Source organism: Furipterus horrens, unplaced genomic scaffold (genome assembly GCF_987537825.1).
Source record: "Furipterus horrens unplaced genomic scaffold, mFurHor1.1.pri manual_scaffold_3, whole genome shotgun sequence".
Taxonomy (NCBI): Eukaryota; Metazoa; Chordata; class Mammalia; order Chiroptera; family Furipteridae; genus Furipterus; species Furipterus horrens.
This window is the reverse complement of record NW_028327173.1, coordinates 139,269,012-139,296,523: the sequence shown is the minus strand read 5'-3', so window position 1 is coordinate 139,296,523 and position 27,512 is coordinate 139,269,012. Positions and strand designations below refer to the sequence as shown.

The window sequence follows — 27,512 nt, the reverse complement described above, 5'->3', positions numbered from 1 at the left end:
CTGGGTCTTATTGATAGCTCCCATGTCCTTTTTCATGCTGGTGTAATTCTCAATAAGTTCCTTGTAGTTTTTCTGGAGTTCTTTGTAGTTTCCGCTGAGCTCATCGAGCTTCTCCATAATCCATGTTTTGAATTCCATATCTGATAGTTTGCTCCCCTCTATTTCATTTAGCACTCTTTCTGGGGATTCTACCTTTCCTTTCGATGGGGGGTTGTTTCTCTGTCTCCCCATTTTTGTGACTCTTATTGTTTGTTGGTGCTTCTTAGAATGATCTACACTTCCTGGATCTGCCCCTGGTGGCATCAGATCCTGTACCAGTCTGGGCCTAGGCAGCCTGTTGGAGACTTCCAGGAATCTACTGCCTTTGTCTGGCTTCTTTAGTTGTTAATCTACTCAATCTATGATTAGCGGTCAGGCTTAAGGACCGTGGGTGTGGCAGCTTAATTCCTGTAGGCAGGGCCTTTGCTTCCCCTCAGGCTGACGCCACTTGGCCGGGAATGGTCTGCCTGCAGTGTGGGGATGAGTCAGCACTGGGACCCAGTCGGCTGCTCCCCCAGCTCTCCCCTGAAAGCCACCACACCAAACTCTCCCCAAGCGTCTCCAGTCCTCTCTGCCTTCCCTCCACTCGAGCCCAGAGTAAGTGGGGACCAAAATATTTTTGTATGTGATCCGCTTAAGAGCTCTTTTTCTCCAGCTGTTTCTCTCCGGCTAGCAAGAAACCCTGTGGCTTTTCGCTCTTCACAGCTGGATACTATTTTACTTTCCACTCTGTTGCTGTAGGCTGGGAAGCCCAGCTGGGGGTTTAGACCCTGCCCTTCTCAGGGGGAATCCCCAGCTGCTGAGCTGTTTCTCAGTCCCTTCAGCTGCCACCCCATGAGCCCAGCCAGCCCTTCCGTGTCTCTGCACTCCCTACCGGTCACGTTGTGATGTCGCAGCCTTTTCCTGTCTCTCCGTGGTTATAAGACTTCTCTCCAGCTAGTGTTCGGTTGGTTATTCCAGATGATTTCTCAAAAATTAAGTTGTAAATCCAGACTAGTTCTGGGAGGAAGTTAGTGTAGCTTCCACTTACTCCTCCGCCATCTTGTTTTTTTCCCACTCTCTGTTTTTTAGACTCTTTGGCCTTGCTCTTGCTTTCATTAGTTCTCGCATCCTGAGGACCTTATCCAACCCATGGTCTCCACATATCATGCCTGACAGTATTGAAAGACCTTCAGAATTTGCATAGATCTTCAATGGAAATTTCTCAGTTTCTACAACCTGCCAAATCTGAGGAAAAGGCAAACTCTTCATTGAGCATATAAGCTTTTTGTCTCTTGGCATCCACAGTATTTCTGCCTTCATCTGTTCTGACCCAAACCAAGAAGCTGACAAAAGTATGTGCAAAAGAAAATGCCAATCGTAGTGGAAATGAATGGAGTGGAGGTGAATGTGGAAGTATGCAATATTGTCAACTTTTTTCTGCTCGTCACTCTTGTAGAATAATATACATATTAAGTGATAAAGCCATGGTATAGTCTTTATGATGACTCACAAGGGTTCTAGAGAAATATTCCCCCTGCTTCTTCGGTTCACAGCAACTGCAGGGATATGTTGAGATGGGAGAAAATTGCATGGACAAATCTGATCTTTGTTTCCTGCTAGTTCTGGACTTTGTATGCACTAGTGATGCCATATACAGTGACACACAAAATCAACACTCCTCTGGTTTCTGTTTATTTCTGTTCTGCTCACCTGATCACAGAGTACTACCCCTGTTATAAATCTCAACTGATTCCAGTGTATTGACTCTATTTGAAGACCTCCCATATTTTCTACACTGCCCTCTCTCCCAGACTGAATTAAAACATCCCAAGATTGCTTTTAGTTTTAGAGTTGCTTGGAATGTTCTATTTATCTCTGTTGCTGTTTTCAGCACATTGAATTGTGTTTGCATCCATCTCTGTGTCTCCTATAGACAAAAAGTATTATAATTAAAGGCAAGGTCTATATTTTAATATCTACATCCCTGGCACAATACCAGTGATATATTAGGTGCTTACCATATTGTTTGTGCACAAAACATATTTGAATGCCAATGCTATAGGAAAGAAGTTATTTTGAGTCAACACTACCTTGGTTCATGAGCTGAGAAGAGGATGCAGAACTTACTAGGCCCTTTCCTACATCATAAGACATGACCTCCAATGGAAGGTGTTTTCATTCTGTAGTGGATAGGAGGAGTGTAGATAAGTGTCAGAGGCTTTTAAAGTTGGAGTATGAGAGGTGTCAGACTATACCTGCCTCTGTTCATAATTCTAAGAGCACATTTCTTAGTAGTTAAGGGAAAAATTCTAAACATAGTGGTTGATGCCAGAGACCAGTGCATGCAGATATAAAATTCTACAATGTCCAAAAAAAGACTTAAGATTCCATCATTGGTGGAGGAAAGCAGAGGATGCATAAAAGTGTAGAGGAGGCAGGGACTGGATGGTTGGGTCTGCGCACAAGGCAGGAGAGCACCTGGAATTGTTTTCCACTGAAGGTTGTGTGTGTGGCACGTGGGAAGAAGCATGTTCACTTACAACAGCACACTCATAGGGTGACAGCACACAGGGTTTTCCTGGCTTTGTCCTGTGCTGCTGAGTATGTGCAAAAGTAGCGGGCACTTCCTTCAAGGGAAATTGAACTGCTTAGCAACCGGAGGATGTGGAGAACCTGTGGTGCTCTCAGATAAGCTATGGAAGGGCACATGGCAACTGCCCCAGGGCATGAATTTTCTGGAAGTAAGGGAGGTGGACACACTGGAGTACCCTAGGCCCAACATGCCTGTGGTGGTTGGAGCCCACTTTAAAGAAAGTTGCACAAACACCAGGGTTTGGGACTGGCTCCACATCTGGCGGGGGGTCAATTTTCCAGATGCCAGGCCCAGGGATGTCACCTGTTGTCTCATTTCCCCTCATCATACTCCATTTCACAGAGAGAAAAATGAAGGCCAATGCTCGTGGCCAGAAAGGGAGTAAGAAGGTGAACAGAAGAAGGCATTGGTGAAAGGCTGCTTATATCAGTTCCAGGAGGGCTTGCAGAGCAAAAGCAAAGGGGAGGACCCACTTGAATGGGCACCAGGTGGAAGCTGCAATGTCAGTGGAGGCGCCTCAGAAAGCGCTGCACCTAAGCACCTACCCCCTCTCTTCCCCTGGTTCTAATGTTCCCCTCCTGCTTCCCACCACACCCTGCTGTCCATCATGACCTAGGCTCTCTCTCCAGGTACAGGGAGTCTTATTGGAAAGTGATGGAGAAGAAATATCAGGCCAAGTGGGCAGACAGCACCAAAAGGCACCCAGTCTTCCTGGCGGTCTGGGAACTTGCCTTCCCTCCTCTGTCCACCCACCTGATTCCTTTGGGCAGAGGCAGCCTTGGGCAGAGGCTGCTTATTATTGAAGTAGCTCCAGGTTCTGTGGCTTTCTGGAGAGGCACTTGAGGAAAATGGAGAGGGGCAAGAACAGCGGTGTCTAGCAACTACCACTTACCCTTGCTCCATGTTTTACAAAGGTCTTAGATCACACCTGGTGTATGCTGTTCACCCCAAGAGTACTCACCCACCAACAGAGGCAGGGCAAGCAACAACCAAGAGACCTACTTTTGAGTGAGCATGTCACCAACCCCAATAGTTTCCTCCTGAAAATCACCTGTTTTCCTGAGGCTCTGGAGTCTGCTTGGGCCCACAAGGACAGGCCATTGCTGTTGAATGGGTTCAGAACAAGTATCTCCCCATGATGTGACATTTTAATTAATGAATCATTTTGAGCTGATGGCAATCCAAACCCTGAAAGTTCACAAGAAATGTTTACCTGTCCCTTAATCTAAATTAGAGGTTTTGTCCATAATAACAATTTCACCAGAACTTTTTATGACCCATCTATCTACAAGGCAAAAAAAAGTTCTAATTACTGAAATGTGCTGAACTCATCCTGAAAATGACCTTCCTCCTCTCTGAAGTCCCAGGGTGCCTTATCAAATCCTTTGGTCAGAGTGCCAGATATACCTTGTTTATTCTTCTGTCAAATATGCAGAGTCTCTAAGTCTGTCATGCACATGGAGTTCCCATACCTACATAATTAAATTTGGTTATTTTTTCTTGTTAATCTCTCTCATGTCGATTTGATTATGGACCACCTAAAAGGACCTTGGAGGGCAGAGAAAAGTTTCATTCTCCCTAAAATGGTGGGTCTGGTGACTTTTCAGAGACACAAATTGCACTGTAGCCATGGAGAATTCCAGCCTTGAATGTCAGCATTTGAGACCAGATGACACAAACCAAAGACAGAACCTTAGGCCTTCCTTGGATTTTCTGCCTGAATGGATATGGAAATCCAAATCCTTGGCAATCTAGCTTTTTGTTCTGTGGGAGAATGGAGTGACACACTCAATCAAGGGTGGTTTCTTGGGTGTGGCTTTCCATGCCTCTGTGGGTAAGTGAGCCATCTTAGGGTGGTGAGCACACACCAGGTGAGATCTGAAATGTTTGTAAAGGACCTGGAGCCACAGTAAGTGGTCCTGTTTTAACGCCCGTGTTTCTCTGCCCTTCTCCATTTGTCTCAGTGCCTCTCCAGGAAGCCACAGAACCTTGGGGTACTTCAGGGAGCTGTGGCCTCCGCCCAGTGAATGTAAAGTTGTCATCTTGCAGGTCTGGAATTCCCAGGGGTAATAACCTGATGATTCCAAGTGTCATATGGGAGTCTCGGTGGCAGGCTTGGGCTTTTTTCAGACCCAGCTGTTTCTCTGTGGAGTTACAATTGTTTGCACATAATAGGCAAGTCTCAAAGTTGGATCTATTTTAATAATTTGTGAACCTCTCAATTTAGAACCTCTTTCAAATGGTGCTGCTACTGAGGTTGTGTGTGCAAAAATTCACGCATGGTAATTCAGGGATTATGAGTTCAGATTTAAAGGAAATGAGCTGTGCATAAACTGCCCAGTGCCTTCACCTCCTTCATTACATTCTCTTGCTGTGGATCCAAAAGCATGGGATAAACCTTTTATTCAAAGAGATTTTGCCATTTAAATTTTGGGTTTAAAATCATTCTAGTGCTCTCTCCTTGATATACTGAGGCAGATTGATTTTGGTTCGTAATACTTGGCTGACAATTATTTTTTTAATGTTTATGGCACAGAAAATCAGAATCATCAGTGCAAACGTAAACAAAATTATTTTCTTATTTTAAGAAGTATACATAAAATGGGGGAAAAAAACTGAATTATAATACTTAATTAAAAAGTTAAGTACAGAGAATCTTCTGAGACTTCCAGCCAAGATGGTGGTGTGGACAGACATGCTGTGTCTCCCTCCACAACTAAGAAGGGATACAACAACCTCAAAACTAGAAACAACCAGAAGTTCCAGAAAATCAAACTGCATGGAAGTCCAACAAACAAAGATAAAAAGAAGAAATACTCATCCAGACAAGTAGGAGGCATGGAGCTGGGGTAGAGAGTACGCGGTGTGGTGGTGGCAGCAGCAGCAGCAGTGACAGGCTGGCAGAGAGCACAGTTACACGTTTTTAAAAGTCAGGAGGGACACCTGGAGAGCGTTCCCAACTCCTCACAAGACTGCACAGCTCATGGTCCCAGCACCAGGGAAAAATCAAACGTCATTGCTTCTGACTGTGCGAACCAGTGGGGGTTGGGGTGGAGAAAGAAACTGCCAGTCCCTCAGCAAAGTCTGCTTGTTTAAAGGGCCCCCATGTCCCGGAATGTCCACAGATCCACCCAGTCTGGGAACTGTGGACAGGGCAACAGCTAGAGAGTCACCAGTCCTGTATGGGAAGTTGGAGAAGTGCCTGGAAAAGGGGTGAGTGCTGTGCAAGTGCTACTGTTCCCTCTCAGACCCCTCTCCCAAATACAGCGCGAGAGCATGGTGAAATGGGTCACCGGTACTGACAATACCTAAGGATCCGCCCCTTACAACCTCACAGGTACAACAGCTCTACTTAAGAAACAGAGGCAAACAAACACAGGAGCCTGTCAAGATGAGGAGACAGAGGAATATGGTCCAAAAGAGGGAATGGATCAAAGTTCCAGGGGAAGAATTAAGCAATGAGAAGGTCCCGGGTACAAATCCCAGATGAGCCCAAATTTTTTATTTTGTTTTTCCTTCTTTAGGAACTACCGAAAAAGTTCTGTTCCATACTGACTTTCTCATGTTCCGAACTGTTCTGCAACGAGAGGCAGAGGCGGACTGATGACCTGTGAGAGATGAAATTGCCTGGTTTCCTGGGCTCTAGAGGCCCCCTCGCTCCTGGTAGCAGTGGCCAATGTCCTAAGCTTCTGGGAGCTGGGGCGAGTGTCTGGTGTTCTGCAGTCGGAGCAGGCCGCGCCTTCGGTGGTGCTGTGTAGCGAATTCAGATCTCCACGGTCTCTCCTGGGCCTGGCAGGGACACTCCCTTTGCTCCTGGGGCGGGGGCTGCCACGGCCCCAGCTCTGGAGGCGGGTCCGGGCTATAAGGGACTTCTTCCAAGAAACAGGGCGCGGTCCCAACTACCCAAGGGCTCGCCTGCTGACTCTCCCCTCCTCGCTGCACCCCTCGCCCGTCCGTGTACACACACACACACACACACTCACACACACACACGCAGATCCAAAGCAGGAGTCAAAACAACACCTTTGCATCTTCTACCACCTCCTCATCATCGTACAAAGGAGGAAGAAGCGGGTGAGAAACAAAAACTTCTCTTCCCGTTATCCTGCACTTTTCTGCATCTTTGTTCCAAGGTCCAGATGGGTTCATACTTCTGTTGCCGCTCCTCCTCCGTGTCCGTAACTTTACCAGGGTCGCTTTGGCCCGGGAGTCCCTTCTTAGCAGAGGCAGTGCGGGTCTCCTTCGGGAGGAGCTTGTGGAAAGGGACGGGAGGAACTGAGGACTGGAAAGGAAGGTAATAATGTAGTGGAGGTAGCTATTCTGCATCCCCACCGCGTGTTTACTTCCTGCAACTGGGCAGAGATGGCAGCACGAATGCCTATTGCCTAGAACGTAGCATTCGAGGGGACCACTGCGTTGGCGAGACTCACCGATGTCCAGGGAGGCCCACACTTGCTCAAACGAAAGATTCTTTGCTTGGTACTCAGGTTGATAGCCAGATTTATGAAGCAGGCCTTCTCAGTTTTTTCAAGTAGAAATGACAATTGGAAACTGGTGTTTTCGTTTTCTGTTCATTCCCTTCTGTCTCCTTACTCTTAACCCACCCACAGCCAGTGCTGTGACATTCTTGGAGACACTGTCAACAACTCCTTCTTTAAGCTTTCTTACTGAAACATTGGTATCCTCGGCTTTCTTACTCTGAGACAACACATCAAATGTTAACAGCATATGGGCATAACAGGACATCTTTGTTTTCGAAGGACAGTACAAACAGTTTCAGCATGATTGTAGGGACCAGGGAAATCTTAAAGAGGCCAAGACACTCCCTTTGTGTCTTTAAGAACTTTATAATCAAGTCATAAATGTAATCACTAGAAACCCAAGTGGCATAATTATCTGAACGGCAGTAGGTGGCCAAGGTCCCAGATGCAGCCTCAGGTATTCAAAGAGCTATGTAACTACACAGCTATTAATGAGTGTTAGTGTAGAATGATAATTCTGTTACAGTTCATATCAAGCAACTTTTTTTTTAACATATAAAGAGGGAGTAAAATATTTTTGGAATTTATGGAAATATTAAAAGTAGGTTACCTTTAAAGAGCAACTTTCGCAAGAACCTTTAAAATTAGCTTTGATTTCCTAGAAATTACTAGAACTCTATCAAATATGAAAGCTGTGTGGTACATTGGAAAGCTTCTCGTCCTAGGACTGCTAGATGTTCCTTGGGCCATACATGTCCTCTTTTTCAGTTTCCTCATCTGTAAAATGAGGAGTTAACAGATGGTCTCTGAGATCCCTCTCCCTGTTTTGATTTCTTTTGTTTTGTTTTGTTTTTATTCCCTCCAGAGGACATGCTCACTGATTTTTAGAGAGAGTGGAATGGGGAGAAACATCAGTTGGTTGCCTCTAGCTTGCACCTGGTGTCAGGACTCACAACCTAAGCCTGTTCTCCAACCAGGAATCAAACCTGAAACCTTTTGATTTACAGGACCATGCTCCAACCAACTGACCCACACAGGACAGGGCTCTTTCTTATTCGATAACTGCATGGCGTGACCACTTATTGTAACAGGACTCATAAAAAAAAAAAAGGTATTCCAGTAATGAGAAGAGCTATCATTTGGTAAAGAGGATAGGAAAATCCATTCCAGGAAAAGAGGATTATTTGTAGCTTTTGTCAAAAGTGCAGGCATCAGGTTATAAGCAGGCAAAGGTAAGAGACTTGTCAAACTTATTGTTGGAAGCATTTACCAGTGTGATTCATAAAGCAGATGACTAAGAAAGGGGACTGAAGCAGTGTGAAGAAAATGGAGTCAGCCAGGCTCCCTCACCCAGATATCGGGGCATATATGACTCAGTAGTACTTATGTAACCATGGCAAAAAGCCAACTTGTATAGAAACACTCCTATTATGTAATGAATGTCATACTCTGGCACAAAGCTGGCTTTGTGTACACTTAGTATTTAAGGTGTAACTTTCCACCAGCACAGGATCACCCCATCCCAGAATAAAGGCATGTCAGATACCCTGATGGCTTTGTGTATTTTCTTTCATCTTCCCGAATCCCAAGTGGAACTGCCTGGTCTCCACCAGTTGCAGAACAAGCAGGCTGGCAAAAACCCTCATTAGGAGTTTTTTGTTACACTGTATTTGAGCAAAAAGCAATCTCTCTAAACAGTTATTCTCTGAAGAACAGCTTGAAATACCTGGAAAAGAGAGAATGGGCACAAAGCCCAAAGTCTGTTGAAAAGTGAATGATTAATTTTTGTCTGTTTGGAAATAGAGCCATGTCAGCAGGCCTTTGTCCCTATTTTCCCTCTATAAATACTGTTTCCCCTTCCTGGAAGTGGAGGCATGGTCCTTCTTTTCACATGAGCTACATCCTCTTTTAACCATTACTTCGGTTACTAAATAAGTTTCATGCTTATAAGCCAAACTATATAAGAGTTATAAAGAAATTAGAGATTAACCCCTTGCCTTCATCACCTAATTTTATAATTAGCCTTAAGGACAGAATTAAACATAGGCACTCTGTATAAAGGGGGAAAATACACCAACACTAAAGTCCTTAGAAGGAGAACCCAAGCATCCCACGTCTATGTGCAGGGAAGCTATTGGCTTGAAGAAAGGCATAGAAAAAGAGTTTAGAAAAAGGGAAATAACTTTCAAGTTCAAGTGGTCAGAACATTTTTTAAATACATGAGTATATTTTTCAATTGGCAATTGCCTCACACTTATTAAAATTACTGACAAATACAGTGTTCATTAGTCATAGACTATAATTTCTTGCTGTATTTTAAACACAAACGAGTAAGCTCTGAGATGCATTTATATAAATTGTAAAACTTTTTCCTCCAAAACCTCATTTTCTGTTTCATCATGACCTCATTGTTTCAAGCTGAAAATATAAGCAATTAGAATGAAAGCAACCATTCACCATTCTGCTGACTCTTTGCACTGTCAGCTTTGTAGGTAGGTTGTAAATTGTCCCAAGGTTGTTCAGTGAAACCGCAGAGGCAGAGAAGGGACGTGGCTGTGTTCAGAGACTGGAGGCTGCTGCTCCCCAGCATCACTGCATAATTGTAAAATCAGAGACTGACCTGTTTGTGTGAGTTGGTGCTTGAACTGCTGTTTCAGGCCATGGGACTCTGTGTGTGTGTGTGTGTGTGTGTGTGTGTATGTGTCTGTGTGTGCCTGTGAGTGATATTGGAGTCGAGTACCTTATCTCTGTTGTTAAGCAATTTATCAGAAGAATATCATATTGATCAAGTCGTTTTGATTCCCAAAGGGTGTGGGAGTTGACCGCTGCCTCAGTCTTCCTGGACTGCTAAGGCAGCTGGGTGTTGCAATAGTCCTGGCAGCCATTTTCCCTAACAAATGACTGGTTGATAACTTTTTAGAACTCACTTCTTCAGTATCTCTTTAAAACATGCATGTGATTAATTTAAAATAGATACCACTCTCAAATAGCTTGTCTGCCCACAGAAGGAAAGTGAGCGTTGGGCACTCTGCTAGATGTCAGTACAGCTTCCACTCTATCGACCCCATGTCCTACTTCTTCTCTTCGCTCTTGAAAGACATTGAACTGTGGTGTTTGGAAGAACAAGGGTACTGGTCAGAGACATGCTGTCCCTTTCCTTTCCAGAGACTTCAGTAGCCCTGAGGCACCAGGTACTAAGGAAAAGCAGTTTGCTTGGTCCTCTTTCACTACCCACAACATTTTTCCTTTTAGCTCAGAATTTGGCTAGAGATACAGAGAAGATGAGAGAGAACTGGAGGAAAAAGTGAAGCTCAGGCAGAACTGTGTCCCACCACAACTGAAAAGTAGGTGAGGTTTATTTTGGAGGAGGTTCTCCATGTTGTCCATGTCACCAGAAAGGGACTGGGACTGGGCAGAGGCAGGTCTGCCCTGTCACAGTCTGAGATGTGTGGGTTCTTGACTTCCTGTAGGAAAGAATTCAAGACATAAGTCCAGGTGACTTTGAGAGTATGTTTATTGAAGTTTGGAACAGTGAAACAAAGAAAGGCCTTAGGATAGAGGAAGCAAGATCACAGTAACAGAAGTAAGCTTAGGCTGGGTTGCCTAGATTCAGGAAAGGAGGTCACAATTACAGAAGTGAACCAAGGCAGGGCTGCTTTTGGCTCACTGAACAGTTAGGCAAGAGGGGAGCCCTCAGAGCTCAGGAGAAAGAAAGTAAAATTACATGCTTGAGGAAAGGGAGGCTGAATGTGCTCAAAGAAGATTGTGCACTGGGTCCTTTGTTTTGAAGGTTTTATCTGTTTTCTATAAGTGGGAAATTCAGGGGATTTTAGGGGAGGTACCAATCAGAATATTCATCAGCTTTTAGGTGTGTCTTTTGGCATGCTGATGTATCAAAATGAGCATAAAATGGAGTTTGGGATCATTCTCTGGTCAGCTTTATTTTGGAATTATCTGGTTGTATTTGGGATTTTTATTATTTATTCCCCTGACTTTATTTATTCTTGACCTTGGCTGACACTAACGGCATTAACTAGGTCTCTGTTATATATCTCCCTGACTAGGGTGATTGCTATTTACTGTCTGGTTGGGGAGGAGAAGTGTAAATCATCTGCTCCTGAGTGTTCTTGGTTAGGAAGGATAGGGTCTTGTGATTTATTAGCTGGCTGTTAATTGTGCAACCATTTTAAAAACTATTTTGTCTCTGTGTCCCTCATTCCACTTGCCAGTGAATTTTCCTAGCTTTTTACTAACCTGCCTCATTCATTTTCCTTCCACTTTAAATCCTCAGGCCCTTCCAGAGACCAAAAAACTGTTCTTAAGGTAGGTTCTAGAGCACATGTCCAAGCATGTGCAACTCACGGACAGCTCTTAAAGGAGTTAATCTCTCCTAGAAGTGATTGCATTGGAATGGGGGCCAATGCCTCATACATGAAGTAAAATCAGTGGGTTTTAAGGATTTATGAGTAAGCTAGAAGCAGAGCTTTCCTGGGACCCTCAGAAGCCTTTCTACTCTACCTGTTTTTTGGTAACCACTACCAAACCCAATTGTGTTGGTGAGTCTAAAGAGAAGGCAGGAGAGTTTGCATGGCTGGGTCTCCACAGTGAGATCAGAGAATGCACTCCTAGACCATGAGGGATAACAAAAAGCTTGGGGCCTAGGTGTCAGTCACTGTTTAAGAAACTAAGGCTGTAGAAATGAATAAGAAAACAAATCTTCTCTCAAGGGTTTTATCAAATAGACAACGTGATTAAAAAACCATCAAAGAAGTGATGGTTATTAATGTTCCAGTGATGGAGGAGATAATCAGTTTCACTACAAGGAACAGAAGATTGAATGCTCAGAGTCAGTCTTCTGTGAACAACTGAGGATTAAAGGAAGAGGAAGCCCAGGAAATATGGCAAAGATATTTCTGAAGCTTAGTAGCTGGGATGTTGTGGTCAGGGGCAGTGGGTACTAATAGCTGTCACGTAACCTTCTTTAGAAGTGCTTTCCTGGTTCTGTGAAATCTATGAAATAACCTACTTATTGGCATGGCATCCTTTCATGAAACAAAATTTTGTGGGTGAATAGAAGGCACAAAGCAACAGACCCCATTTACTCTGCAGGTTTCTTCCAAGGCAGTTCTTGTACCTGGCCCATAGATGAGAGATAGCATCCTCTGGATCCAGATCATTATATGTGAACAATGAAACCTCCGACGCATCATGGGCAAGAGTAAGCACCACGGATATAAGAAAAAGAGTAACTTTCGGAAAAAGGGCTGTGTTTATCAATATCAAGCTTTGCCTCCTAGAGGGTTGATATTTGACACAGTCTTGCCCAGGGAAAAGGTAAATGACTTCCTTTTTTTGCCCAGAGGAGTGTCCTTGGTTTCCAAATCTCTGCCATGATTGGGGATTTTTGGAAGTAGCTTCTCCACCCAGTAAATTTGATCACTACATGATCAGAACCAGAGGGACTTCTGGGTTCACTCAGCTGGAACCCGTCTCCAGGAACAAACAGCCAGAAGCCATCTTCAGTTGGAGGGAAATTTCCAAATTTTGTAAGATTCTTACCCCCTGGGCAATCTGCTGTTCTATTTGTTTTAATATATAGGTATACTATTTCTAGCCATCTATCCATTTCAATGAAATCTTTTTTTTCCCCCTTTAAAGCCTCTGGGTCCAAACTTATGAATTTAGAAAAAAATGAATCAGATTCTAAAGTTTGATATGAAAACAGATTTCTTTTGAAATAGCCATGTGTGGATAAGGGAAATTAGTGAGACTGGGAACAAGTGGAGGTTTCGGAGGGATTCTTGAATTGTAATAAAATCCCCAAAGACCTGGGGAAGTCATTTGCTGAAGGGCGCCTGGATGCCCCCGGGCACAGGAATTAAATGTGGTGGAGCAAGGAAAGAATAAAAAAGTATGCTTTACCTCTGTTTTCTTCTAACCTTCACTACTAATTTTCTTTTTCTTAAAAACAAGTTTAGGTGGCTCTTTAAGAGCCAAGTGGATTATATCCCAAGATCAAAAGAAGGTGCACTGCCAGGTTGAAGGGAAAAAAGAAAAAAAAAAAAGAGAGAAAGGAAGAAATATGCACTGGGTTTTATGCTTCTGCTTTGGAGGTATTTTCCTAGAATATGTAAAAGTGTGAAGCTACATTTATGGAAATCATAACCATAGTTACTCATTACAGACTGTCAAGTTAACTCCCTGGTATGTAAAGTTTTGTGGATCTCTTAAACACAAAACATTGCTTGTGGAGAGAAGAGAATGTTAGTTTTTGTGAAGATGGAAGGATTGGTTTGAGACAGATATTAAGTTAGTCTAAAGATCAGTTGGGACAGATTTTACTGACAAAAAAGCTGACTGACAGCTATGTGCTTGAATATGGAAGAATATGTGTGAATGAGTATGACCACCCGATGTGATACTCTGAACCCTTGGGCTGGGCAGATTCACTCCCACACCACAGACTATCTGTCTCATACTTGTTTTCTCCCATATTCATTTTACCTCTTATTGGGAAATTTAGGATTGAATATATGAGTGATGAAGTTGTGAATCAGGGGGCAGATGTTAAATACCGGTGGCCATGGTGTACTGACTGGGATTTGATTTCTGGATGTCTTGGGGAGTCAAGATTACAATAAGCCTGAGCAAAATTTAGCTGAGTCTTTACAGAATGACTGTGCAAATTCTGAAAATTAGAAGCAAAAATTCTTTTTTACCTCTCCAGACTGGGATGTGAGGCCTTCAACCTCCAAGCGGCTTTGTAGGATGTGAAGCTTCTGTGTAGCATCAGGGCAGTGCCTTCTCTACAGCTGGTCTGTGAGCTTGGCTTATACACTGAGCCTTAAGAACTGATCCATCCCAGAGAGATTGGGTTCAGATCTTCTTATCATCTATTTCTTTCTCCTGGCGCCTTCTGCCAGAAACTGAACTTATACAAACTTGTCTCTGTAATTCCACTAGACTTTTGCTAGTAACACTAGAGAACATTCTCTTATGCTTAATGAGAACCATGGAATTTCAGACTTTAGAATTAGCAACTCTCTCGTTTTATAGATGAGCAAACTTAAGCCTGGAGAGGAAAATAAAGTCAATCATTTAAAAAAATATATTGAGGGTCTACTGTGAGGCAGGCATTGTGATTCAAAGTGAATAATATGGGCTATGCCCTCCTCCGAGTTATACAACACGAGTAGGAACCACTGACAAGTGAACAGGTAATTCTTGGCCCAAGAGTACATGGATAAAGGCTTGGAGATGTCACCCATGAAAACCTACAAGTATGTCTTTGTTTTTGAGATATCTTTGTGGACAGATCCTAAGCTTTGTGACATTTGCTTTGACATTTCTATCTAGCGGTTTGTCCTTGGCGTTAATATCTAAGGCAAAGAGTATTTGGACAGAAACTCTAGACAGGCCTGCCAGCTCAGACTCCCTTCCGTGAACAGTATTCCCACAAACTGTGCAGTACTGGCACCTCCTACAAGGACCCAGGGTCTCCTCTACAGCGTTAAAGACATTGGCAACATTTCTATCCACCACTGCCACCTAATGATTCTTTTGGCTACTACCAGCTCCGGTTCTACTTCCTGATTTTGAACTCTGGGATTCTGGCCCCAGGCAGAGAGGTGTTGACTCTGAGCTCTCTAAGGTCCTGTTTGTTCCATCTTGGCAATCTTCGACTTTAGAATTGCTTTTGATGTTAGAGGGCAGTGTTTGTCCATCGCAGAGCAAGAGGTCGAACTGAATCCAAATCAATAAGGCTTTGATGAGGTCTTCCAAGGAACTAGAAAGAGAAAACACATCCAGAGGACTAAAAAGCGCAATGTAAATGTGAAGAACTTGGCAAATGGGGAGCATGGCAGGCCGGCAGCTCTGTTGAAGCAGGGCCACGTATGAACACTTATTCTTTTAGCAGTGGCTCTTCCCTCCGCAGTCATGTCCCATTTTCTTGCTAAACTCCCCAAAATATGCTTTCATTTGATTCTGTTGTAAATTAAAATCTGGATTCTTAATGGAAGTTTTTCAGCTGCTATTTATTTTCAGTATTGTGGAATGACCAAATTTCTTAGTGTATGATTTGGTATTCTTCGGCAGTGCGGCAAATTTGTCTATAGTTTTTATGAAACAGACAAGGTGGACTAGTGCCAAATGATGATGAGAAAAAGTGCTCACTGTACTCACTCCGTCACATATCTTCTCATGTAACCATTAGAACCTGGATTTCCTGTTCTTTCTACATTCAGTCATACTCCCGGGGCTGTTGAGTAACACTACAGGCTTAGTGCCGGAACCCTTGGCTTCTTTAAGTGCTATAAAAATATTGGACATAAAACTGTTTATTGACTTACACACAAGAAAAGCACAAAATAAAAGTAATTAATTTAATATTTATAAAATGCATCATTTGTTTCTAAATTTAGTGTTTATATGAATTACATTACACTTAGGCATAACTAGAAGTTCTAAATTTTCTCTCATTGTAAGAATTTCTCAGTATGTGTGGTGATTGCGAAAAAATCATAGACAATGAAAAAGTAAATGAGTTACTTATAGACAAGCAAAAATATAAAACTCAGTTTCAAATTTATAGTGAAAAATCATTTTTATTTTTGGCTGTGGGAACATTCACATATATTTGATATAATATGGGGTAAAACTATGATGATATTTAAAGGCTCTGACTGCTCTTTAACTATTTTCTCCGAAGAACTAAAAGTATAGTCAGAAACTACCTGCTACAAATACCAAATATTTTTCAATTCTCAAATCTTCAAATTTCTTAAGACATAAAATTTTTATACTTCATTAGAAATTTATTTTCTATTTTGTTATCATCTATACTTGATTAATTCGATAATATTTTTAATTACCTATCACTGGGTGTGTTTGAGTGTCTGTGACACACTGTCCCTGGGAAGTGTAAGGTCCACGGTTCAGACCGAAATTCCTTGAGAGATGATGACAGCAATTCCCTTCTTCTCTTCCTTATTCTTCTTTTGAGGAAGATGTTAAGAAATTCTTACAGCAAATTGTAAGAACTTTGACTTAATGAAGAGTTGTAAGGAGGTTTTCTGTTGTTTGTTTTTTATCACTTATAACATTACTTGCCTGTTGTGTAACAATCTATGTATATTTGCAGGAGAAACTAGAAAATATTCTCTGAAAATAATCCATATTGTTCCCAATGTGAGAAGCTTGAATTCCTCTTCCTCCAGTTCCCTGTAAAAGTTGACCCCATACCCACTTACAAGCATTACATTGATTCTTCCATGCTCATTTCTGTTTCTGTTTTTGTTTTAAGTAGCATATAATAATTCCACCTTTGGCCACAAACTACCTAATTCTTGAGGAATTAGGTCTGTCTCTCTTCACCTCAGGGTAATAACTGCTCTCCTCATAGCCAGCAAACTTATTGACTTGAATACCTGGAATCCTGTCTTCAACAATCCTCAGCTTGACCCTTCCCTGGGCTCAGGGTTCCCTAATAGTCCCTCCTCTTCATAGCTCTCACCTCCTATCTTACTGTCTCATCTCAGTGAACTAGAGCACCTACCCCTTCCCTATGGAAGCTACATCTCCTTTTAGGGAGGCATTTGGTGTGTCTTAATGGCCTATGTGTTCCAGGATCTAACAGTGCCTGGTACCCAGTAGGGAGGGGCTTATGTAATGCTAGTTATTCCATTAATTGATAACTGGATTAAAGAGTATGAATGGATATTGTAATGCTATGACTGATAGGAAGGTAAGTACTCAGTTAGTCTTAAGGGATAGGACAGAATGGTTGAGGCTGGAAGTTTGGTTCTAGAAACTTAGATTAATTTTCCAAAAGAATGGATTGACAAGAAATATAAGATTTAATGAAGAAGGAAAAAAGTATAATTAAGTGACTGGGGATACCTGACTCATAGTATCCTATGAGAGAGAGAAATTGCTGTGCTTTTAGCTTAATTTTCCCTACCACACCCTCTTTTGCCCTTGGCAGGAGCCTTTGTTGGAAGAGATGATGATGGGCCTGGGTCTCCTGTTGTTGGTCTTCATGCTGAGTCTGGGTCTTACCCCACCCACCCTGGCTCAGGATAACAAGAGGTACAACCACTTTCTGACCCAGCACTATGATGCCAAACCAAAGGGCCGGGATGACAAATACTGCAACACCATGATGGCAAAACGACAACTGACTTCACCCTGCAAAGACGTCAATACCTTTATTCATGGCACTGCGACAAACATCAAGGCTGTCTGTGGAGACAGAAATGGAGAGCCTTATGGAGAAAATTTCAGAATAAGCAAGTCTCCTTTCCAGGTCACCACTTGCAGGCATATAGGAGGTCACCCCCGGCCTCCCTGCCACTACAAAGCCACATCAGGATCCAGAGACATTGTTGTTGCCTGTGAAAAAGGCTTTCCTGTCCACTTTGATGAGTCCTTTTACCGTCCATAACCAACAGGTCGCTTGCCCAGCACTGGCTCTGCTCTCCATTTTTTTCATTTCTCTTACACACTCCAGGAGAGTGGTAGCAACATTCATTGCCAGGGGTAAAGGAATGAGCTGCCTGGATCTTTCATTTCCTATTTTACAATATGTTAATAAATAAAAATGTTTCTGAAATCAGTAAGAATTAAAGTCTTCTTACCAGTTTTTGGCCTATTGATTTTTTTCCCATTTTCTCAGTGGACCCCTGAGAGGATTGAATGGAATACAAATGCCTTTTTTCCCTTCTCAGTCAGTAGGGAAGTAGACTTTGCCTTTCTGTGAATGTAAAGATGTTTAAGTTCATCTTACAGAGAGAGCTGGGAAAATTCCAGGGCTTATGGCTGTTAAGCCGAATTTTCAGGAGGGGCAATTGTTTTTTGCTGTCAAATAAGCCAATATTACTTTTACAAATGTTAAACTTTGAGGAGTAGAGTTTAAGACAATACCACAGATTAATTATATCTTTCTGTCATACACACACACACACACACATCCTGCATGAATAACAGAATTCATTCCTGATAGCTACCTCTTGTCTTAGGCAGGAGGTAATTTTGAGGTGCTTTGAATAGACTGCTCCAAGGGTATTCTTGTAGTTATTTTATATAAAGATAAAAATTGATCACATTATTTTCTCTTTAATCTTTTACTTTATCAACTGATGTCTGGCAACTGTGAGGTCTTTGAGAATTTATGGAAACCCTCAAGCTTATCCCTTATTCTTCTTCAACTAGATTTGTTTTCAAATAAATGCAAACTTAGGTAAACAGACACTCTCTTTATAAAATGTACTAATCTATTCACAGATTTAGTGGTTAACTTCCTATCACCTAATTTCTAGCAACAGGTGTATGGATAGTTTGTTTAGAAAGTAGTTGTTAATAAATTACAGTTATAAGTCACTAGTTTTGCTGTCATGTGAATATATGACTATAGTGGTCACAGTGTTCCCTATGGTGGCCCCTCCTGCTGCCTACATTGCCCTGAAATGGGCCAAAAGCCTTTCTTCCTCAAGATCCAGGTGTGGCTCAGATGGCTGGAGTGTCTTCCTGTAACCAAAAGGTTGTGGGTTTGATTCCTGGTCAAGGCATGTACCTAGGTTGCAGGTTTAATCCCCAATCCAGGCGCTTATGGGATGTTTCTCTCTTGCATTAATGTTTTTTTCTATCCAAAAACAATGTAAAAAAATGTCCTCAGGTGAAAATAAAAAGTAAAAAAGCCACCTAGGTTATAGATCAGTGTTCAGGTGCCACCTGAGAGCCCAGCCTCACTGAAAGTATTTAAATTGATGGAAGATGAGATGGAGAAGTAGGTTACTGATGCACATCCAGCATATGAATTTTCCTACCTCGAGTAAATCTATTTCAAAATTGAAATCACTATCATTTTCTAAAAAAGTGGGAAGAGAGCTTTCCAAACCTCTCTTACTAGAAAATCTGCCTTATTGTAAAGGCTCAAAAACCTCTTAGGAAGTGAGAAAGGTCCAGTTTTTGGTAGAATATTTGGACCCGTTTCCCAGGTTTTCCAACCTGTAGCATCTCCTTGGTATGAGGCAAGGTGACTTCCTACAGATCATTGACTCACTCAAGGTCTTGATGGGGAAGGCCAAAAGTATGGACCATTATTATAGAGTATACCATAGCTGTGAAAACACACATTCTTCTCCTAACATCTGCTAAGAGTATTATCATTGCATACTCTGCTCTGATGTTAGGGCGAATCACAAGGCACTGGCATGGGGCTTCTCCCTGACCTGCTGATGGAGCTAGCAGCTGGGTAGCCAATCCCAGTACTTCTTGCTCTGGGTCTCTTGTTCTCTTGCAACTGAAAGAATGAAATGTCATATGACAGGCAAGTCTGTCTTTATCTCAAGTGAATTATTTGAGGAATTGAGGTCCTAATCAGCTGTGCTTGTTGATTTTGCAAGAAAAAGAGAACAAAAACATCAAAATGCTAAGTCCTTTGAATAATGACGACATGCAAGGAATAAAATTCCAGTCAAATGTGAAGAGGAAAATCTCCTGTAGGGACACAGCATACATTCTAGTAGCTGAGATATTTCAACTTAAAAACAGCCTCCTAATTTTGAAGGAATACAGGTACTCTACAAAATAAAGGGGAGGAGAGCAATAATATACTCAACTTGGTGTAGTCATTCATTATTTTATCCAGATTGAAGGAAGCAAAAGAAGCCAAGAAAAATGGAAATTGTAAAAATGATAACTGCCCACCTTTACTGAGCACTTACTATGTACTAGGCACTGTGATAAGCACTTAACATTCACTTTATCCTTTATTCTTCATAACATCCCTAAGAGATAGGTATTATTGAACTCACTTACTCATAAGGAAATATGCTGAGACAGATTAATTTCCCCAAGATTATATAGTAATGTGGCAGAGTTAAGTCTTTGGGTCCTAGTATCAAAGGAAGTTCTTAATGAGAATCAGTGTGGTACAGTGGAGAAAGCCTTTGGGGCAAGCTCTGACCAAAAAGTATGTGTTGGGAAGATTGGGGATCATTTCATTTTCTGTTGTAGCTACAGCCTTGAGACATACCTGTTGCTGTCTACACTGGACTTCTGTGCGAAATATTTGTTCATGTCTTGTTAAATCAGTTGGCTAGTGCAGCTGAGGCCATGGGTTTGCTCTTATTTGAATAATTTAGGTCTTCTCTGTAGCCAGTTATCTTTCTAAATCATATCTTGACACAGGGAGGCTGGATGAGAAGTAGACAAAACTGTGCAAAATTAGAGATACAAGAATAACCATGCAAAATTAGATTTGGGGGAAAAAACCCAAAGCACAATGTTGTGGTGAAGCTATTGCCCAAATGCTAAGTGTGCCTTCAGAAGTTCTACCCAGTAGTCTTGGGGTGAGGAGTAAATGAGGCATCATTTCTGCCGGCTACTCTCCTTCCCACACCATCCGCTTCTCTCTCTTCCTAACTTCATATCTCACATCTACAGCTTCAGGCACTGGAATATGATATAGACCTTTCTAGATTTCTGTGTGCAAGAAAGGGTGGCTGTGAATATAGGGTGTAGCATTAAAATATAATAAAGTTATGTTTGATACTGGTATGCACGTCCCTCATCAGCCATTTCAGTCACTCAGATAGTGTGACCTGCCGTCATGAAGCAGCATCCTTGAAAACAAAGGACAGTAGTCCTTATACATCAAACCAGGAGGTCAGCTGAGGCCAGCCCTTGGACTGCATATGTAGAAATGGGCCTGTATGCTCTCAAAAAATTGTTCATTCTATTTTGGGTTGCTCACTTCCTGTTGAATCAGAGATTATCTTTCTTTGCTCTAGTGCAGCAATTTTTAACTGATGTGCCACAGGAGACACGCTGGTGTACCACAAGAATTTTTAACACATGCTTTCTAATCAGGGGCACTGACGTTTTTTCCCGTAGATTGTCAAATTTAAAAAATGACAACAGCCAACACAACAATAGCTGTCTGGTGTGAACGAATCAAAATTATACCTACTGTTTTTGTCAGATCAACAAAAGTAATTTTTTTCGTGTGTCACAGAATTTTAGTAATTTGTTTACTTGTGCCATGAGATGAAAAAGTTGACAATTGCTGCTCTAGTGAGTCAGCCCTACCTCATTGCCAGAGTCAAGTAGATTCAGTTCATGAGTTCATGGCAGTCCCAGGAGTGACCGCCAGATGGCAGCATCTAGCTAGTTAGTGATTCCCACTTCCACTGCCACCCTGTTCCACCCTGATTAACTACTGTTGATAGAGAGAAGCAACTCTAAACATAAGAAATCTTTAATATCCTGAATATTTGGGGGAGTGAAATGAGAGAGGCAGTAGAAGATGTGGGAAAAGCACAGATTTTAGAGTCAGGTAGGTCTGGATTCCTTTCTTTACTCTGTCAAAAAAAGCATTGTTTTCAAACTATAGGGCGATGCTTTCTTTGCTGTGCCTTGGGAGATTTTGTTTGTTTATTTTTTAATTCTGTAAAACATGTTTATTTTCCACTGCCAAACGTTCCAACAATATGATTCTGCAACAAGAGCAGACAACTACCAATATCCACTGACAAGACAGAGTATCAAGGATAGATGCATGACAATAGCATATATCACCAGGGCCTAATTTTTAGGATGTTCATGGAAGTAGAAAGAAGAAAAAGACACAGTCAAAGTCCTCTTTTGTGGCAATTGTGCTGATGAGATTTATTTTTAAACCTTTTTTTTCAGTCAAGTCCACAAGCCTGGAAACACCTTCATTCTCTATATCCATTTTATTTCATTTGTTCATTAGCTTGCTTATTTTGTTTATTATTAGTTCAGTCAACCGATATTTACCATCTTCTAAGCTATGGTTGGAGACTCTGTTTTAGACTGTTTTTTTTTTTTATAGGATTAGCAAGATTTCCAAAAGGACTTGATTTTAACACCATTAAAAGAATAACCAAATAAAATATCAAAGATAGAAATTTTTTTAAAAATCCCATTTACTGTAGCTCAAGAAAAATAAAGTACCTAGGGATAAACTTAACCAAAGAGATAAAAGACCTGTACTTGGAAACTACATTACATTGAAGAAAGAAATTAAGGAAGATACAAATAAATGGAAGCAAATACCTGTTCATGGATGGGAAGAATCAACATCATCAAAATGGCCATACTACCCAAAGCAATTTACAGATTCAACGCAATCCCTATTGAAATACCAATTACATATTTCACAGACCTAGAAAAAATACTTCAAAAATTTATATAGAACCAAAAAATACCCTGAATAGCCAAAGCAATCTTGAGACAGAACACAGCAGGAGGAATCACAATGCCAGACATCATACTATACTACAGAGCCACTGTGATCAAAACAGTCTGGTACTGGCACAAGAACAGACATATAGATCAATGGAAAATAATAGAGAGCCCAGAAATAAACCCAGGTCTATATGGTCAACTAATATTTGACAAAGGGGGAAGGAGGATAAAATAGAGTGAGAAGAGCCTCTTCAACAAATGATGCTGGGAGAACTGGACAGGGATGTGCAAAAGAATGAAACTAGACCACCAACTTACACCACGCACCAGAATAAACTCAAGATGGATCAAAGACTTAAATGTAAACCGTGACATCATAAAAGTCCTAGAGGAAAACGTAGTCAGGAAAATTTCAGATATCCCATGTAGCAATATTTTCACCAATACATCTCCTAAGGCAAGGGAAATAAAGGAAACAATAAATAAATGGTACTACATCAAACTAAAGAGTTTCTGCTCAGCAAAAGAAAACATTAGCAAGATGAAAAGGAAACCAACTGTATGGGAAAACATACTTGCCAATGATACCTCAGACAAGGGATTGAGCTCCAAAATATATAAAGAAATTACACATCTCAACACCAAGAAGACAGACAGCCCAATTAAAAAATGGGCAAAAGACCTGAACAAACACTTCTCCAAGGAGGATACGCAGAAGGTCCATAGACACATAAAAGAATGCTCAACATCACTAACCATCTGAGAGATGCAAATAAAAACCACAATGAGATACCACTTTACACCTGTCAGAATGACCATCATCAACAAATCAACAAACAAGTGCTGGTGAGGTTGTGGAGAAATGGGAACTCTAGTGCACTGATGGTGGGAATGCAGACTGGTGCATCCACTATGGAAAACAGTATAAAATTACCTCAAAAAATTAAAAATGAAACTGCCTTTTGAACCAGCAATTCCACTGCTAGGACTATTCCCGAAGAATCCTGAAACACCAATTCAAAAGAACTTCTGCACCCCTATGTTCATAGCAGCGCTGTTTACAATAGCTAAGTACTGGAAACAGCCTAAGTGGCCATCTGTAGATGAGTGGATTAAAAAACTGTGGTACATTTACACAATGGAGTACTATGTAGCAGAAAGAAAGAAGGAAGTCCTGCCATGTGCGACAACATGGATGGAACTAGAGAGAATTTTGCTTAGTGAAATAAGCCAGGCAATGACAGAAAAATACCATATGATATCATCTAATACAGGAGACTAAGGAACGACACAAACAAATGAACTAAACTGAACAAGAAACAGAATAACAGTTAACGGGGGGGGGGGGAGAGAAAGGGGATAAGTAAGGGAAGGGTTTAGTCGGGGAACATGTATGGATGACTCACGGATATGAACGAGGGCGGGGATATGACTGTGGGAGAAGGGGTGGGCTGGTTGGGAGGGAGCAATGGGGGGAAAATGGGACATCGGTAATTGAAAAACAATACAACTGTGAAAACTGTAAAATAAATAAATAAATAAAAAGAATATCCACAAAGGTGAAAAAGGTGAAGGAATTAAGAAGTACAAATTGCCAGTTTCAAAAATAATCATGGGAACATCACGTAAGCATAGGGAATACAGTAAAAAATATTGTAATAATTATGTATGGTGTCAAATGGGTACTAGATTTATTGGGGTGGTCACTTCATAAGGTATATATATATATGTAATCAGTATGTTGTATGCCAAAACCAATATATGTCAACGGTAGTTAAAAAATATTTTTTTATTTAAAAAAGAATAGACACATGGGAGGAAAGGCTAAACCTAAAAATCACTCTATCTTCTATTTCTGTAAGTATATTTTATTGATTATGTTGTTATACTTGTCTTAATTTCTTTTCCCTTTGTTCACCTCTGTCCAGTACCCCCCTTCCCTCCAGCAATCCCACCCCCCTTTAGCTTCACTCTTTCCAATATTATTCTTAACTTCCTCTTGTCTATTTTGTACCAACCATTTATGCTTCTTAATCTCCGCACCATTTCCCCATATCTGCCCCTTCCCCCTCCCAGCTGATAACCCTCCAAATGATCCCCATACCTATGATTCTGTTCCTATTCTGGTTTGCTTAGTTGGATTTCGTTTTTAGTTTTTAGATTCAGTTGTTGATAGTTGGGAGTTTGTTTTCATTTTAATGTTCACAGTTTTGATCTTCTTTTTCTTAACTAAGTTCCCTTTGACATTTCATATAATAATGGCTTGGTGATGATGAACTCCTTTAGCTTTACCTTGTCTGAGAAGCACTTTATCTGCCCTTCCATTCTAAATGATAGCTTTGCTGGGTACAGTAATCTTGGTTGTAGGTCCTTGCTTTTCATCACATTGGACACTTCTTATGAGTCCCTTCTTGCCTGCCAAGTTTCTTTTGAGAAATCAGCTGAGAGTCTATTATAGGCACTCCTTTGTAGATAACTCTCTGTTTTTCACTTGCTGCTTTTAAGATTTCTCTTTATCTTGAATCTTTGGCATTTTAATGATGATGTGTCTTGGTGTGGTCCTCTTTGGGTCTAGCTTGTTTGGGACTCTCTGTGCTTCTTGAACTTGTATGTCTATTCCCTTCACCAAGTTAGGGAAATTTTCCATCATCATTTTTTCACATAAGCTTTCAATTTCTTGCTCTTCTTCTTCTTCTGGTGCCCCTATAATTTGGATGTTCGCATGTTTAAAGTTGTCCAAGAGAATCCTAAGCCTCTCATTTTTTTCAATTCTTGTTTCCTCATTCTGTACTGGTTGATTGTTTTTTTGTTTTTTTTTTTCTTCTTCTTCCTTATATTCCAAATTGCTGATTTGAACCTGTTTCCTTCCCTTCATCATTGGTTTTGTGTGAATTTTCCCTCATTTCATTTAGCATAGCCTTCACTTCTTCCTCTATGGGGTTGCTGTACTTAAGCATATCTGTCAAGTTTGTGAGCATCTTTAACACCGGTGTTTTGAACTCTATATCTGTTAGGTTGGCTATATCATTATCACTTAGTTCTCCCACTGGAACCTTGATCCACTACCTCTTTTGGGCCATACTTCTCTGTCTCCTCATCTTGACAGGCTCCTGTGTTTGTTTGCCTCTATGTCTTATAGAGCTGTCGCACCTGCTACATTGTAAGGGGTAGAGCCTCAGATGTTCGTCAGTGCAGGGCGACCAGTTTTGCTACATTGTGGTGTTGTCAGGGGGAGAGGGCTCTGAGAGGGAACAATGGCACTTGCTCAGCACTTGCCCCTTTTCCAGGCACTTCTCCCACTTCCCATATATAATTGGTGCCCCTCTAGCTGTTGCCCTTCCATTGTTCCCAGGGTGAGTGCATCTGTGGATGTTCTAGGACTGTGGGGACTCTTTAAACAAGTGGACTCTGCTGAGAGACTGGCAGTTTCTCCCCCTGTCCCAACCACCACTGGTTTTCACAGTCAGAAGCAATGAGGCTTTATGTTCTTAAGCGCAGGAACCATGAGCTGCACAGTCTGGTCTGCTGCTAAGAATGCTCCCCCGGTGTCCCTTCCTACTTTTTAAAATGTGTGACTGCGCTTTCCACTGGCCTGCTGCTGCGACTGCTACAGACTCACTGCTTCCTCTCTACCTCTCTTACCTGTCTAGATGAGTATTTCTTCTTTATATCTTTATTTGTTGGACTTCCATGCAGCTCAGTTTTCTGGAACTTCTGGTTGTCTCTAGTTTTGAGGTAGTTGTATTCCATCCATCTTAGTTGTGGAGGGAGACGCAGCGTGTCTATCTAGGCTTCCATCTTGGCCAGAAGTTCTCTATCCTTTTTTTGTACTTTCTTCAGTTCCCAGATATCAGGAATTAATATTAGTTTATAAACTTTCATTGACACATCCTCAGTCTATCCAACATTTTGGGAATCAGAGTTTCCAGGAAACCAAACACTCCAAAGATCACATGACTAGAGAACTCCCTCAAGAGGCAGACAACTCCAGTTTTATTGAGATCTGCCTTTTCTCCCTTTTCATACCCTGACCATATAGGACATATACACCTGAACATCCACCACATCAATCTCTGCCCTAAGTTTCTGTGCTGGCTACAGAAACTTCTCTCCATAAAAGAGAAAGTCTCCTCCTTTCAGAGATCATGTTTACAAACTTTTCACTGTTGGGGAAGCAGTGGTGAGAAAAGTTGTGAGAAAGAAGAGTGGGGAAGAAAGTGTAGAGCTTGCCATTCTCAACACCTCTCACTGGTGCTCATTTGTTACCTTCCTTTCTCCTTCCCCCTGGTTTCTCCCTAGACCTCTCCAAGGTAGTGATGGCTCTCCAGAAGACCCTTTCATTGTTTCTGCTCTTGCTACTGACCCTGCTGGGGCTGGGGCTGGTGCAGCCCTCCTATGGCCAGGATCGCATGTACTGATTCCTGAGGTAACATGTGGACTCTAATGGGGCAGGTCAATGAAGGCTACTGCAACATGATGATGCAAAGACAGAAAATGACTTCACAGCATTGCAAGAACTTCAGCATCTTTATCCATGAAAGCACCCAGAACATTCATAGTGTCTGCAGCACCAACAATATCCAGTGCAAGAATGGCAGGATGAACTGCCATGAGGGTGTAGTGAATGTCACAGACTGCAAGGAGATGGGAAGTTCCAAGGCCCCCAACTGCAGATACAAGGCCATGACCAGCACTAGGTGGGTTGTCATTGCCTGTGAGGATGACCCAGAGGTGCCTGTGCACTTTGACAGATAGATGCTACCCTGCAGGGGTTATTGCCTAGAGGCTGACCTTAACTTACTCCTTGAATATCGATGAGTAATGTACCTGAGCTTTCCCTGTCTCTGTCTCCTCTGCTTATGTCTACCTCTTTTCCTCTATGTAACCCATTCTGTTAAATGCATTAAAGAGAAATGGAGACATAAACCTAAAACGGGACTGGGCTTTTCTGTAATAAACTTTTCAGTAAACTCCTCTGCTTCCTTTTGTAATACTAGTCAGCTTAGCTCTCTCAGATCCTATCCTCTGGAATTTAGTCATTACCTGTATTATATAGCATTTCGAGTATTTCAAGGTGCTTTCACCTCAGCTGTCTCATTTTAATACCACATCACCGCTGTGATGCTGATGTTGTTGTGCATAGGAGCCCAAAGTTAAGGGATTTGCTGAAGACCGTGAAGTTAGTGGAAAAGCTAAAGCAAAAA

The 27,512-nt window shown here is 41.7% G+C and overlaps 1 protein-coding gene and 1 pseudogene across 5 annotated transcripts; both read left to right on the top strand.

Annotated features, from left to right (window-relative positions):
* The first annotated feature begins 580 nt into the window (after window positions 1-580).
* Window positions 581-17,736, top strand: LOC150016151 (angiogenin-like). 4 transcript variants are annotated; one of them, XM_090271907.1, is made up of 2 exons: window positions 581-636; window positions 17,081-17,736. In XM_090271907.1, the coding sequence occupies exon 2, from the start codon at window positions 17,099-17,101 to the stop codon at window positions 17,537-17,539; it is 441 nt and encodes a 146-aa protein (XP_090128033.1). In that variant the 5' UTR covers window positions 581-636; window positions 17,081-17,098; the 3' UTR covers window positions 17,540-17,736. The 4 variants fall into 4 exon arrangements, with proteins under 4 accessions (XP_090128033.1, XP_090128036.1, XP_090128034.1 ...); XM_090271910.1 differs by lacking the exon at window positions 581-636 and adding an exon at window positions 6,642-6,688; XM_090271908.1 differs by lacking the exon at window positions 581-636 and adding an exon at window positions 10,406-10,439.
* Window positions 6,630-27,096, top strand: LOC150016150 (ribonuclease 4-like; annotated as a pseudogene). The gene is made up of 2 exons (XR_016510037.1): window positions 6,630-6,688; window positions 26,608-27,096. The product of XR_016510037.1 is annotated as a ribonuclease 4-like (transcript).
* The last annotated feature ends 416 nt before the right edge of the window (window positions 27,097-27,512 follow it).